The 12,136-nt window shown below is 57.5% G+C and overlaps 1 protein-coding gene across 3 annotated transcripts in view; it reads right to left on the bottom strand.

The window, feature by feature from the left end:
- Positions 1-12,136, bottom strand: part of MROH1 (maestro heat like repeat family member 1) — a 57,487-nt gene that overhangs the window by 26,342 nt on the left and 19,009 nt on the right. For all 3 annotated transcript variants that reach the window (XM_049820059.1, XM_049820041.1, XM_049820050.1), the window contains exons 15-25: positions 11,386-11,530; positions 11,213-11,253; positions 10,475-10,616; positions 10,098-10,150; positions 9,259-9,366; positions 8,207-8,326; positions 3,665-3,787; positions 2,437-2,583; positions 2,219-2,245; positions 627-749; positions 49-128 (exon numbers count right to left, since the gene is read on the bottom strand). In XM_049820059.1, the coding sequence (XP_049676016.1) occupies positions 49-128; positions 627-749; positions 2,219-2,245; positions 2,437-2,583; positions 3,665-3,787; positions 8,207-8,326; positions 9,259-9,366; positions 10,098-10,150; positions 10,475-10,616; positions 11,213-11,253; positions 11,386-11,530 (1,109 nt within the window). The remainder of the gene's footprint in view (positions 1-48; positions 129-626; positions 750-2,218; positions 2,246-2,436; positions 2,584-3,664; positions 3,788-8,206; positions 8,327-9,258; positions 9,367-10,097; positions 10,151-10,474; positions 10,617-11,212; positions 11,254-11,385; positions 11,531-12,136) is intronic.

Below are 12,136 nucleotides of genomic sequence, written 5' to 3' on the forward strand. Positions count from 1 at the left end.
TGCCCTGCAAGCGGCATTCCCGCAGGGATGGGCGCGGAGGAAGGATACACCAGGTAAGTGCAGGTGATCATTGCCCGCTGGCGAACCGGCGTCCGCATCGTCTCCAGCGGTTCTGCTTTTATGAACTCCTGGAAAGCAGAACAAGGTGATGGTTACGGTCACATCCACCTCCATCCCACTACGGGCATAGGAAGCTGCCTGGAAACCCGGCCTCCCCAGGACAGCGAGCCAGGAGCCACGCCACATCAGCCCAACGCCCCAAATGCTGCACAACAGCCCCACGCCTCGGGCAGCGGAGATGCAGCACCATCGCTCACTGCAAGTCTGCTTTTGCTTGCAGCAAGCCATCCTCCCGCCGCTCGGCTCCCCGCTGGGACCTTCCCCCTCTCGAGGGGCAGGCAGAGCCCACGCTGCAGGTCCGTGGAGGACAGCAGTACCCTGCCACAGCAGAGCCCGGCAGACGCGTGGGGACGGGGACTCAGCAGGGCAAACGCATACCTGCCCTTCCCATGAGGTACCCAGGCCACAGCTCCAGCTACGCCTGCGCTTAACCCTCACCCGCGAACCTCCCCCGGTGTCCTCTAGACCAGCCCCAAGCCAGGCCACCCTCCAGGGCTTGCTCTTACCACCATCTGGGCCACAAGCTCAGCTTTGCGGGAGAAGATGAAGTCCCCGCACTTGACGCCTTTGTAGATGGCTTGGCTGATCATGCAGATGCTCCGGATGAGGCACAGCTTCAGGGTCAGGTCCTGAGAGCAGAACCCAGGGTGAGACGTGAAGACCAGGCTTACCACACAAACCGTAACTCGTCATCCCACCCAGCACCGGTGTCCCTCCAAGGAAACTGGTGCTCAGGCTCAGCACAACAGCTTGGTCTGCGCTGTTAGTAGCGTGTGGGCTCAGCTCTCTGCTCTTTATCCACTTTTCAGGCTCTCTGGTGACCGGGGAGCAGAAGGACACCCTGTCCCCAGTGTCACAGGCTAGCTGGGCACCAGCAGCTCCCTGGTCTCCCTTCTCCCCGCCGAGGCAGCACCCTGAGCACAGAGATGCTCAAGGCAACTCCAGAAGTTGCCAGGAGCTCTTCTTCCTACACAGCTTGGGGTCTAGGACAGCCGACACGGGGTTGAGAGGAAGCACCCCAATTAAAAGCGCTCCCCTCGTCCCAGCCCTCAGGCAATGCCCTCAGAAGGGCAAGGAGCCAGGGGAGGGCTTGAGCGAGAAGGTCCCCGGCTGAGGGGCCAGAGATGCTCTGCAGAAGCTGTTAGTGCCAGCGGGAGCCCAGAAGGAAAATGCATTAGTGGAGTCTGGAGAAGGAGTCCTTGGCCTGACAGTTCAACTTGACAAATGCCATTTTTCTTGTTCAGCCTTTAAAAGGAGAAATATAAAAATACAGCCCCTCGTTGCCCCCAGGATAGTAATCTGGGTTCTAATACCTGCCCGTTGAATGATTGTTCCAGGGAGAAGCAAGAAAATTAGTTTAGTGGATTTTGGCCGAGCGGTGGGTTGCAGCTCGGTCTCTGGAGTCCCCAAGTTTCCCCCAACAAAGCACGTGCGGGGACAGCCGGAGGGGCTGCCTGACCGCCCTCTCGGCAGGCAGGGGAGGCGAGCACCGTGCCGTACGACTGCCCTGAGCCCTGGAGTGGCTCGGGGGGGGGGGGGGGGGGGGGGAGCCCCAACCCTCGCCTCCCAGGGCAGGCACGGCTCGTCTTGCCACGATTCCAAACCTAAACTGGCTCGCTCCCTCCTGGGGACAGCTCTGCGAGCTCCAGCCACGCAGAGCTCGCAGGAAAGGCGCCTCCTCAGCAGAACGGGTGGAAGGCGACAGGCTCAGGTCTGCCCGTGGGCAGCGAGCTCAACCACAGACACCCGTGGGAGACCAACACAGCCTTTGGTCAGCTCAGGATTTCACCGCAGCGGTGCCCACTCGAGCCACGCTTTCACCTACGGCTGCTGTCCTGCCAGAAAGGCATTTTTTTTCCCCTTCCCCTCTGCTGTGAGTGTTGGCACTTTGAGGCCACGGTTCCAGCACAGAGGACCGGGCTGGGGGGCTCAGGGTGAGGAGCAGCAGCTCCCGCAGCTCTCCCGGTCACCAGGGGCAGAGGAAGCACCGCTGTGAGCACAGCACGGGGCTGCTCTCGAGGGGAACCCTGGGCAAGAGGCAGACAGAGACAGCAGGAAAGAGCAGAGAGTAGTTCAGATTTAATGCCTCACACTGTACCTTGGTTTCTACCTTTATTCCCAGAACCTGAACAAGTGAAAAAACAAAACACATTAGCAATGCACGAGTGAGCACACTCCAGGGTGAATGACCTTCTCCCAGGGGCTGCCCACGGGTCCCAGCGAGATCCTTCGGGCAGAGCATCCAGAACAGCCTGGCTGCTCCAGCTCACCCAGGTGTGCTCTCCCTCCCCGGGAGGATCCTCCCCAACAGCTTACCTTAGTGTTGAAGTACTGGAAGATGTTCTTCAGGATGTCTGCTTCAATCCTGGACAGCACCAGCTCCTTGGGTGCGTACATAGCTACGTATCCATAGCACAGGATCAGAGTGCTCTTTACTTTCTCCACTTCGTTGTCACTACGGTCCTGTTACAACAGATGAGAAAGTTAACGGGGGGGACTGGTGGGGAAGCCAAGGCTGGCTCTTCCCAGGTCTCACGAGGACGTGGTCTGCCTGACCAGCTGAAGGTACCCCCTAGAAGACAAAGGCCGCTCCGAGCAGGTTTCGGACCTTTGCTTCCCAACCTTTTGGCGGTGGCAGAGACCTCCAGAGCCCTGATGGAGCATCAGGCATCCGAGCACGAGCTGCACTAACGGCACGTCTCTGTCCGAGGCACGAGCCCCAGTTTGCCATCGAGCGTTACCCGTTAGAGCCCTGCGGGGAAACACGTGAGCCCCAGCTTGGCCAAGTTAACCTGGTTAACTACCATACTAGAAATCAGCATCCACTGCCCATCAACCAGCGCGGCTGAAAGGCTTCACCTGCGCCGTCCCGGGGAGCAGTTCATGGCTGACCCTCCTGGTACCAAATCCTGAGAAGCAGGGCAGGGATGAGGGATCCCTGGCTGCACGAGGGCTTCCTCGCCCTGCTCCCGAGCTCTGGACACCCTTCTGTCATGGGCCAGGGTCTCTTGCGTGCCCACACAAAAGCAGTCCTGTCCCTCAAACACCCAGTCTTAGAGTCTGGGAGTTAAAACAGCCACCCGGGTCAGAAGGTCCGAGGAAAGGCTCTTGCTGCAAGCACTCAGGGTGCGAAACAACCCCGTCTCCTGGGGCGTGGGCTCGGCTGCAGGAGTCGCTCGGGGATTTCTGTCGAGCACTAACGTGGGTGACAGCCAAACCACGCTCCACGTCAGGCCGGGGTCCCCTGACGGGCGCAGAAGCCAAGTTACAGCTTACTCCAGCCCACCCAGCAAGCGAGCAGCTTTACCGGGACGTGAGTCTGCAGAAGCGGACGGCTGAGAGCTGGGAGCTAATGCCAAGCAGGCTCCGATGCCAAGAGCGGCTCTCCGGAGAGGCAAAGGGTATCCCAGCCCCAAGCCAAACACACCGAGGCAGGAAATTAACTCCTTTCCCGAGGACCGCTCCAGCACACGCCGTATCTGAAGAAGCCTGCGTGAGCCTTTTGCTGCACGCTGTGTCGCTGCGGGGGCCCTTTGGCTCTTACCTTGAAGATGCTGAACAGTCCCACAGATTTCTTGAAGACATCAGACCTAACAAAATCTTCCAGCTTGGCCAGGGTTTCCTCCAGGTGATTTATTGCACATATCCCAAAGCAGGAAGCAAGTCCCTGGAGGAAGCAGCGAAAACACATTAGCAGAAAGCTATTAATTCACCAGCCCCAGCTGACACTTAAAGAGAGCCTGTTTATTGGTTTAATTCCCGGCACCTGAGCTGTGCCCAGCTGGGAGCAGTCCTGGCAGCCAGCGCTCCCCTCTCCCAGGGCAGGGACTTGCCTCCAGGGGACACAGGGCACAATAACGCCGTTCTTGTCTGGGTGACAGGCCGGGACACGGCTCGAGAGGAGCCACAGAGGCAGGACAGACACGGCACGCTCTCCAGCGGGCAGATGTCAGCCGCTCCGCGGGAGACGGGAGCCCGGTCGAGTGCTTTGGCTGGAAGCAAGAGCAAAGCAGGCTTAGCAGGTCCTGCCTTTCTGCTATGCCTCCAGGAGGTCTAGCGAGCCGGGCTGAAACTCCATAAACAGTTTATTCAAGAGCAGCCCTTGACGGAGTTGCATAAGCTGGAGCAAAGCCAGGCACCATTAGCTTGTGTTTGCACTGCACTTAAAGGCAGCTGCAAGCGGGGGGGAGCGCTCGGCGGTGGGGAGATCGAGCCGGGCAGAGCACCACGGTGCAGCGATGCTGGCCGAGCGCAGGATCCCGCTCGGCTGAGTTTAAAGAGAAGTTGGAACATGAGCCTGGCCAGGATGGGCAGGAAAAACTCAACCCTTGCTCAAGTGCGCTAAGTCGTGGCGGTCCGGGGAAGTTCCCGCTGACTGGAAAAAGGGAAACGTAACCCCTGTTTTTAAAAAGGGAAAAAAGGAAGACCGAGGGAACTACAGGCCAGTCAGTCTCGCCTCTGTGCCCGGCAAGACCATGGAGCGGATCCTCCTGGAAACTATGCTAAGGCACGTGGAAAATAAGGAGATGACTGGCGCAGCCAACATGGTTTCACTAAGGGCAAATCATGGCTGACAAATTTGGTGGCCTTTTACGACTGCGTTACAGCACTGGTGGATAAGGGAAGAGCGATGGACGTCATCTACCTGGACTTGTGCAAACCATTTGACATTGCCCTGCACAACATCCTTGTCTCTAAATTGGAGAGACATGGATTTGATGGATTGACCGCTCGGTGGCCAAGGAATTGGCTGGATGGTCACACTCAAAGAGTTGCAGTCAACAGCTTGATGTCCGAGTGGAGAGCAGCAACGAGTGGTGTTCCTCAGGGGCTGATATTGGGACCGGCGCTGTTTAACATCTTTGGTGGCAACAGGGACAGTGGGATCGAGCGCACCCTCAGCAAGCTTGCCGACGACACCGAGCTGTGTGGTGCGGTCGACACGCTGGAGGGAAGGGATGCCAGCCAGAGGGACGTTGGCAGCCTTGAGAGGTGGGACTCTGTGAACCTCACAGAGTTCAACAAGGCCAAGTGCAAGGTCCTGCACATGGGCTGGGGTGATCCCAAGCACAAATACAGGCTGGGCAATAACTGGACTGAGAGCAGCCCTGAGGAGAAGGACTTGGGGGTGTTGGTTGATGAGAAGCTCAACATGACCCGGCAATGCGCGTTTCCAGCCCAGAAAGCCAACCGTACCCTGGGCTGCATCCAGAGCAGCGTGGCCAGCAGGTCCAGGGAGGGGATTCTGCCCCTCTGCTCCGATCAGGTGAGACCCCCTGGAGCACTGCGTCCAGCTCTGGGGTCCCCAGTACGAGACAGACACGGACCTGTTGGAGCGGGTCCAGAGGAGGGACACGGGAATGGTCCGAGGGCTGGAACACCTCTGCTATGGAGAAAGGCTGAGAGAGTTGGGGTTGTTCAGCCTGGAGAAGAGAAGGCTCCGGGGAGACCTTCTTGCAGCCTTTCTATACTTAAAGAGGGCTTATAAGAAAGACAAAGACTTTTTACCAAGGCCTGTAGTGACAGGACAAGGGGCAACAGTTTTAAACTGAAAGAGGACAGGGTTAGACTGGACATAAGGAAGAATTTTCTTTACGATGAGCATGGTGAGGCACTGGCCCAGGTTGCCCAGAGAGGCTGTGGATGCCGCATCCCTGGAAGCGTTCAAGGCCAGGTTGGATGGGGCTTTGAGTAACCTGGTCTAGTGGAAGGCATCCCTGCCCATGGCAGAGGGTTGGAACTAGATGACCTTTAAGGACCCTTCCAACCGAAACCATTCTATGAAACCCCAGCCCCAGCTCCAGGGTGGCAAAGGAGAGTCTGAGCTGGTGGTAAAGAAAATGCTGCAAAGCATCCACAAGCAGATGACTTTTTAGCAGAGCCTGTAGCAACAGGACAAGGGGTAAGGGTTTTAAACTAAAAGAGGGGAGATTCAGACTAGATATAAGGAAGAAATTTTTTACAATGGGGGTGATGAGGCACTGGCACAGACTGCCCAGAGAAGTGGTTGATGCCCCATCCCTGGAAACATTCCAGGTCAGGTTGGACGGGGCTCTGAGCAACCTGATCGAGTTGAAGATGTCCCTGCTCATGGCAGGGGGGGTGGACTAGATGACCTTTGAAGGCCGCTTCCCACCCAAACCATTCCATCATTCTATGACTTGAGCACATGAGCTGGAGGTTGCCCAGGAAAGGTGGAGCAGCATCCCCAGCTGTCTGTGGTCTTATGGTGGGTGGTCTGTGGTGTTATGGTGGGTGTGAGGCTCGGTGGAGCAGAGCACAAGAAGGCGGAGATGTCACCAGACCATCCTGGTGCAGCCAAGAGCTGCTGGAGCCCAGAGAAACGTCTCACCAGCCGGAGATGCTCTGGGGAGCAGGGGGAGACGCTGCCACAGCCCCCAGGGTGACACCAGCTCGGTGGGCTGCAGCCCAGGGCAGTGGGAAGAGCTAGGTCCCCTCCCTGCCGCAGGGACGGTGCAACCCAGGAGGGTCCGAGGGAGCAAGAGCTCACACCGGAGACACGAGTTAACGCTGCAGAAGATGGGAACGTTTCGTGATCCAGCCACGCTAATCTAACAGTTGGCTGTCGAAGCAGGGCACTGAGCCCATCTGACCCCACGGCAAGCCAGGACAGGCAGCCAAGCCAGGAGAAAACTCCTGTTTTTTTTCCTGTGGCTCTGGCTTAACTCCCCAAACCTGCGGGGCTACACGAACCCCAGCCCAAGGATGAAGCAGGAGCCCAAAAGCCCTTTCTGGCAGCAGGCAGAGGCTGGCTGGGCTGTCACACATGCAGAGCCAGGCAGGCTGCCGGGGATGGGACAACGATGACAGCTCTGCCCACGAGATGGCACCTGGCAGTAGCGGAGCCCCAGCAGCTCCAGACGTGTCCCAGGCTGTCACAGCACCTTCCCCCTTGAAACCTGCAGAGACCCTCCTGGCACCAAAGGATTTGTGGGTCAGTTCATGAGGTTCAACAAGGCCAAGTGCAAGGTCCTGCACGTGGGTCGGGGCAAGCCCCAGTCCCAGCACAGACTGGGGGATGGATGGATGGGGAGCAGCCCTGCGGAGGACTGGGGGACACTGGTGGGTGACAAACAGGACATGAGCCGGCAATGTGCGCTCACAGCCTAGAAACCCAACCGTACCCTGGGCTGCATCCAGAGCAGCGTGGCCAGCAGGTCCAGGGAGGGGATTCTGCCCCTCTGCTCCGATCAGGTGAGACCCCCTGGAGCACTGCGTCCAGCTCTGGGGTCCCCAGCAAGAGACAGACACGGACCTGTTGGAGCGGGTCCAGAGGAGGGACACGGGAATGGTCCGAGGGCTGGAACACCTCTGCTGTGAGGAAAGGCTGAGAGAGTTGGGGTTGTTCAGCCTGGAGAAGAGAAGGCTGCAGGAAGACCTTATTGTGGCCTTTCTATACTTAATAGGGGGCTTATAAGAAAGGTGGGGACAGACTTTTACCAAAGCCTGTAGTGACAGAACAAGGGGCAATAGTTTTAAACTGAAGGAGGGTGAGTTTAGATTGGACATAAGGAAGAAATTTTTTTATGATGAGGGTGGCGAGGCACTGGCCCAGGTTGCCCAGAGAGGCTGTGGATGCCTCATCCCTGGAAGCGTTCAAGGCCAGGTTGTTTGGGGCTTTGAGCAACCTGGTCTAGTGTCCCTGCCCATGGCAGGGGGGTTGGAACTAGATGATCTTTATGGTCCCTTCCAACCCAAAACCATTCTATGAGTCGATTCTATGACTTCCCAGAGGAAGCAGCTCTGCCAGCACGCTCAGGGCTGGCAAACAGCACTCTGTCCCAGTCTGGGGCCACACACCACCTGAGGCAGTGTCCCTAAGGCATCCCCTGCTTCTCACCCAGCTTCAGAGCCCTCTTGCCATTGGGTTGCTGCAGGTGGGCTCTCTTCGCTTTTCTGGGCACGTTCACCCAGATGCTGCAACCTACCCTACAAGCCATTCTCCAGGAGATACAAGCCCAGGCCAGGCATGGTGGGAGCGGAAAAGAGAGAGGTCAGCATGCTAGGGCTGCTCTCCTGGTCCATCAGGATGACCCTTGGGGTGTTTGGTACAACTCCTCCTCACCTCCCTTTCTGCCTCCTCATGGTATCGGGCTGTTTCCAGGAGCTCCTGGAGCTGCTTTTGCACAAGGTCTTTGCTGGCGCATGCCCCAAGCGTCGTCCCGATGCATTTATACAGGAAGTTCTGGAAGAGCAAGAGGAACGTTACCACCGCGTGAAACCCTGCCAAGCCCTCGCAGGCAGTCTGAGCTTGGTCACACACAGATTACTACTCGCAGCACCCTGAAGGCACATGCCCTAAAGCAAAGGTGTAGGACAGAGTCTGGCTGTAAGCAGCTGGGACACTGGCAGCACCAGGCTGAACCGGGACAGAAATCCCATCGCAGAGCAGCGCTCGGTCCAAGGAAGAGCCAACTGCGCTCATGAGAGCCAGGAACAGGTATAACAAAACCCTCGTTCCTGCCCAGAGAGAAACAAAATCACTGCGACAGAGGGACAAAGATTTTCCAGTGATGCCTCTAGAGCCCCCACTGACCAGCCAAGCCAGGCTCAGCTCCGACTGCTCCTGCATCCCTGCAGAAACACCACAGCCTTCAGCAGCCACCTGCCCGCGGGAGACCTCTTCCATCCTGACCCACCACAGCGAGACCTCCCCTGTCCTCTGCCCTCGCCAGCCTGGAGGTGACCGCTCGCAGCACACCCCTGCACCGGTGCGGTCGAAAACGGGGTCATTCGGTTCCTTCCCTTCTGCACCAGAGAGCTCTCTGCCTGGTTCAGCTCGCTTCTTGCTCAACTTAATTACAAGCCCATTCGCAGCAGATGTAACACAAGCTGCAGAGACTGAATCAGGTCTGACCAGCACAGGCAGACCAACACAGCCTGGCCGGGACCCCTCGAGTCAGCGATTCGGCTGTGGGGTGACCAGTATTTCATTTTCAAGCCTGCCCAGCCACCTCGCTAACCCCCTGCTATTTTTTCTTCCCTCCTAACACCCCTTTCCCAGCGCCAAGCTTTTGGCAGAAGGATGCTTTCAGAAAGCATCGAGGGCCGGATTTGGCTCTGCCCCTGCTAGTAGGACGGGCACTGCCAGCCCATCGATCCCCCCACCCCGGTCACCTTCTCCAGCGGGAAGCCGTTGTAGCTGTTCAGCTGCCTGCACATCTCCGTGACAAAATGGCAAATCCACGTGTTGTCAGAAACGGCCGCCAGCGTCTCCTGGAGGAACTGCGGGAGGAAAAGTCGTCAGCCGCAGGCTTAGCTTAGCTCCTAGCTAAGCGAGGAGCCCCAGCCAGGAGGGGTGAGAGCAATGCAATAAATAAAGCACGTGGGGGCTTGTGTCAGACCTACCCGGACCCTCGTCTGCACCGAGCGAGCACGCACCCCCTGGATCACCACGGGAGGCTGCCCGGCCCTTCGGAAGGCAGGCTACCCACCCCAGAGAAGATCCTGCCAGCACACGGCCATTGCCCACCCGTTGCCCACCCCCCTCAGAAATGTGCCTTTTTCCTCAAGGGTCAGGTCTCTTCCAAGATAAGCTGCACCCAAGTAACGCTGCCATCATCAGAGGAGCAGGATGAGCCCTGCCCAATTTTAATTGCTTCTCCGTGCCCTATTTTAAGGCTCTCCAATTAAGTGGGGAGACACTCCTGGGACCGCTGTTCCACCAGCAAGCCTGAAAGCTCAGTTTTAACTTTTCCTGCAGGAACTGCAAGTCACCCTCTACGCTGACCTGCATCTCCGCCTCCAAAGCGGCACGACCCGGCAGCGTGACAATGAGTGACCATCTCTGCCACCGTGGTCAGGGTGGGCGAGGGTGAATATCTGCCCCTGCAGACCCAGCCCATGCTGCTGTCCTGCACGTGAAGCCCCGGCAAGCCCAGCCGAGGGGAGCTCTGGAGTTGGTTGCCCCTTGCCCTCCCACCGCCCCGTTGCCTCCCCGGCACAGGGACCCTTACCAGCAGCAGCTTCTCTTCCCACTCCTTCTGGGACAGGGACTTCTCCGTGTTCTCTAGGAGAAAGCACATTTTTACACTCGTTTCTCATCCTCACTGTACTTCATGCAGCAGGGGCAGACCATTCTTCAAATGTTGTGTGTCCTGTACTTGACACAAAGGTGCTCCTGGTAGGAATTAGTGGCACCAGGGTGATTAAAGCCCTTATTAAAATAGAAAATGGCATTCTTCAGAGAGCTTCAACGTACCGAGGGTCATCAGGCTCGTGGGCAGTACCCCACCCTATTCTTGGACACCCCCAAGTGTCCAGGCACACCCAATCCAGTTTGGAGAAAGTGACTCCAGCAGAGAGTTTCTCCCGAGCAGAAGCCCCTTCCTACCTTCTATGTGCTCCACTAAGAGAGGGACCTTCTTGCTCCACAGCTGGTCCAGCGTGGGGTGGACGCTGTAATGCAGTACGTTGAGCAGGCGCAGGGCAGCCGTCCCCCGGCAGTCTCCTACGTACGGCTGTGACGATACAACCTGAAAGGTTGGGGATGGAACAAAGGGCGTTAGAGCAGAGAAAGTAACCTCCAGGTTGCGAGTCGGAAAACATGAGACAAAACGCAGGAATTGCAATACTGGGAAGCGACTGATCACTACGCCTCAATGAAACCACAGCTTCCTCCTTTTGCTCTAGCTGTTGACAGAGAAATGTTGTCAGGAGAGAATGTGTCTCCATACCCTGGATTCATCCCTGGGCTGAGGGGAGCAAACCCCAGCCTCCCCAAGGCTGAGGAACAGTTCCTCAAAGCCGTGGGAGAACAGCCGGAGATCTGCACTGCAGCACACCCCGCTTACGTGGCTCTGGGCGTCTAAGAGGGAATCTGAGCTTTCACAACCCACACGGAGACATTCCTGTGTGCCAGGGGGATGGGGCTGCACCCGACCCAAGAGGTGCACGATGGTTCTGGATACGGGCACCTCTGCCTGGAGCAGCAGGGCAAAACGGGGCATTCACCCTGCCTGTTTGCTGGGGCAGGCTCGGTGCCGGCTCCTCTTAATCCATCTAGGACAGGGGAGGGAAGGGTGCTTTCTTCGGAGGTAGGAAGGAAGAGCTCTGCCTCCAGGCCACTCACCAGCAGTCTCGTCGTTAGAGCATAGGGCGAAGGAAGATTTGCTACAAACAGAAGGGGGAAAAAAAAGCATAAAACAGCATCTCCCACCAAGAGCCCCCAAAGCAAGCCAGTGACCTGCAAACGAGTCCCAGGCTTGTGCACCCCCGTGTCTGCTGGGGGAGGTCAGTACTGACCATTCAGGTCGTAACGGATAAGGGACGCGTTTTCTCCCTCCTCTTGCTTCTTCATGGCCAAATACATGAGGCTTTTGCAGAGCGGGGTCAGGGCATTGGTGAACTGTATCGGGGTCACAAATTCCAGGAGATACGGCCACAAAACCTGCCAGGAGAAAGGGAGCGTGGCACTCGCCCTGCCTGCTGGTGCAGGGCAGCCGGCCAGAGCCCGACTGCGGGATGGAGACCCTGCACCAGAGGACGGGACCGAGAGGGAGAGGAGGGGGAGGATGCCGGGTCAAAGGCCTTTTGCTGATGGGGAAAATCCCCGAGTCCCTGAACAAGAGCACTGGCTAAGGGAAGGGAGATGTCTCCGCTGCCTGTATTCTACTCCAGCAGCACTGAAGCTCCAGCCCGAGGGTGTTCCCTTACATAGAATCACAGAACGGTTTGGGTTGGAAGGGACCTTCAAAGGTCATCTAGCCCAACCCCCCTGCAATGAGCAGGGACATCTTCAACTAGATCAGGTTGCTCAGAGCCCCGTCCAACCTGGCCTTGAATGTTTATAGGGATGGGGCCTCGACCACGTTTTTGGACAACCTGTTCAGTGTTTCACCACCCTCAGTGTAAAAAAAGTCTTCCTTGGATCTAGTCTGAATCTGCCATTTCAGTTTAAAACCCTTACCCCTTGCCCTATCGCTGCAGGCCCTGCTGAAAAGTCTGTCCCCATCTTTCTTATAAGCCCCCTATTAATCATAGAGAGGCCACAAGA

Source organism: Accipiter gentilis, chromosome 2 (genome assembly GCF_929443795.1).
Source record: "Accipiter gentilis chromosome 2, bAccGen1.1, whole genome shotgun sequence".
Taxonomy (NCBI): Eukaryota; Metazoa; Chordata; class Aves; order Accipitriformes; family Accipitridae; genus Astur; species Astur gentilis.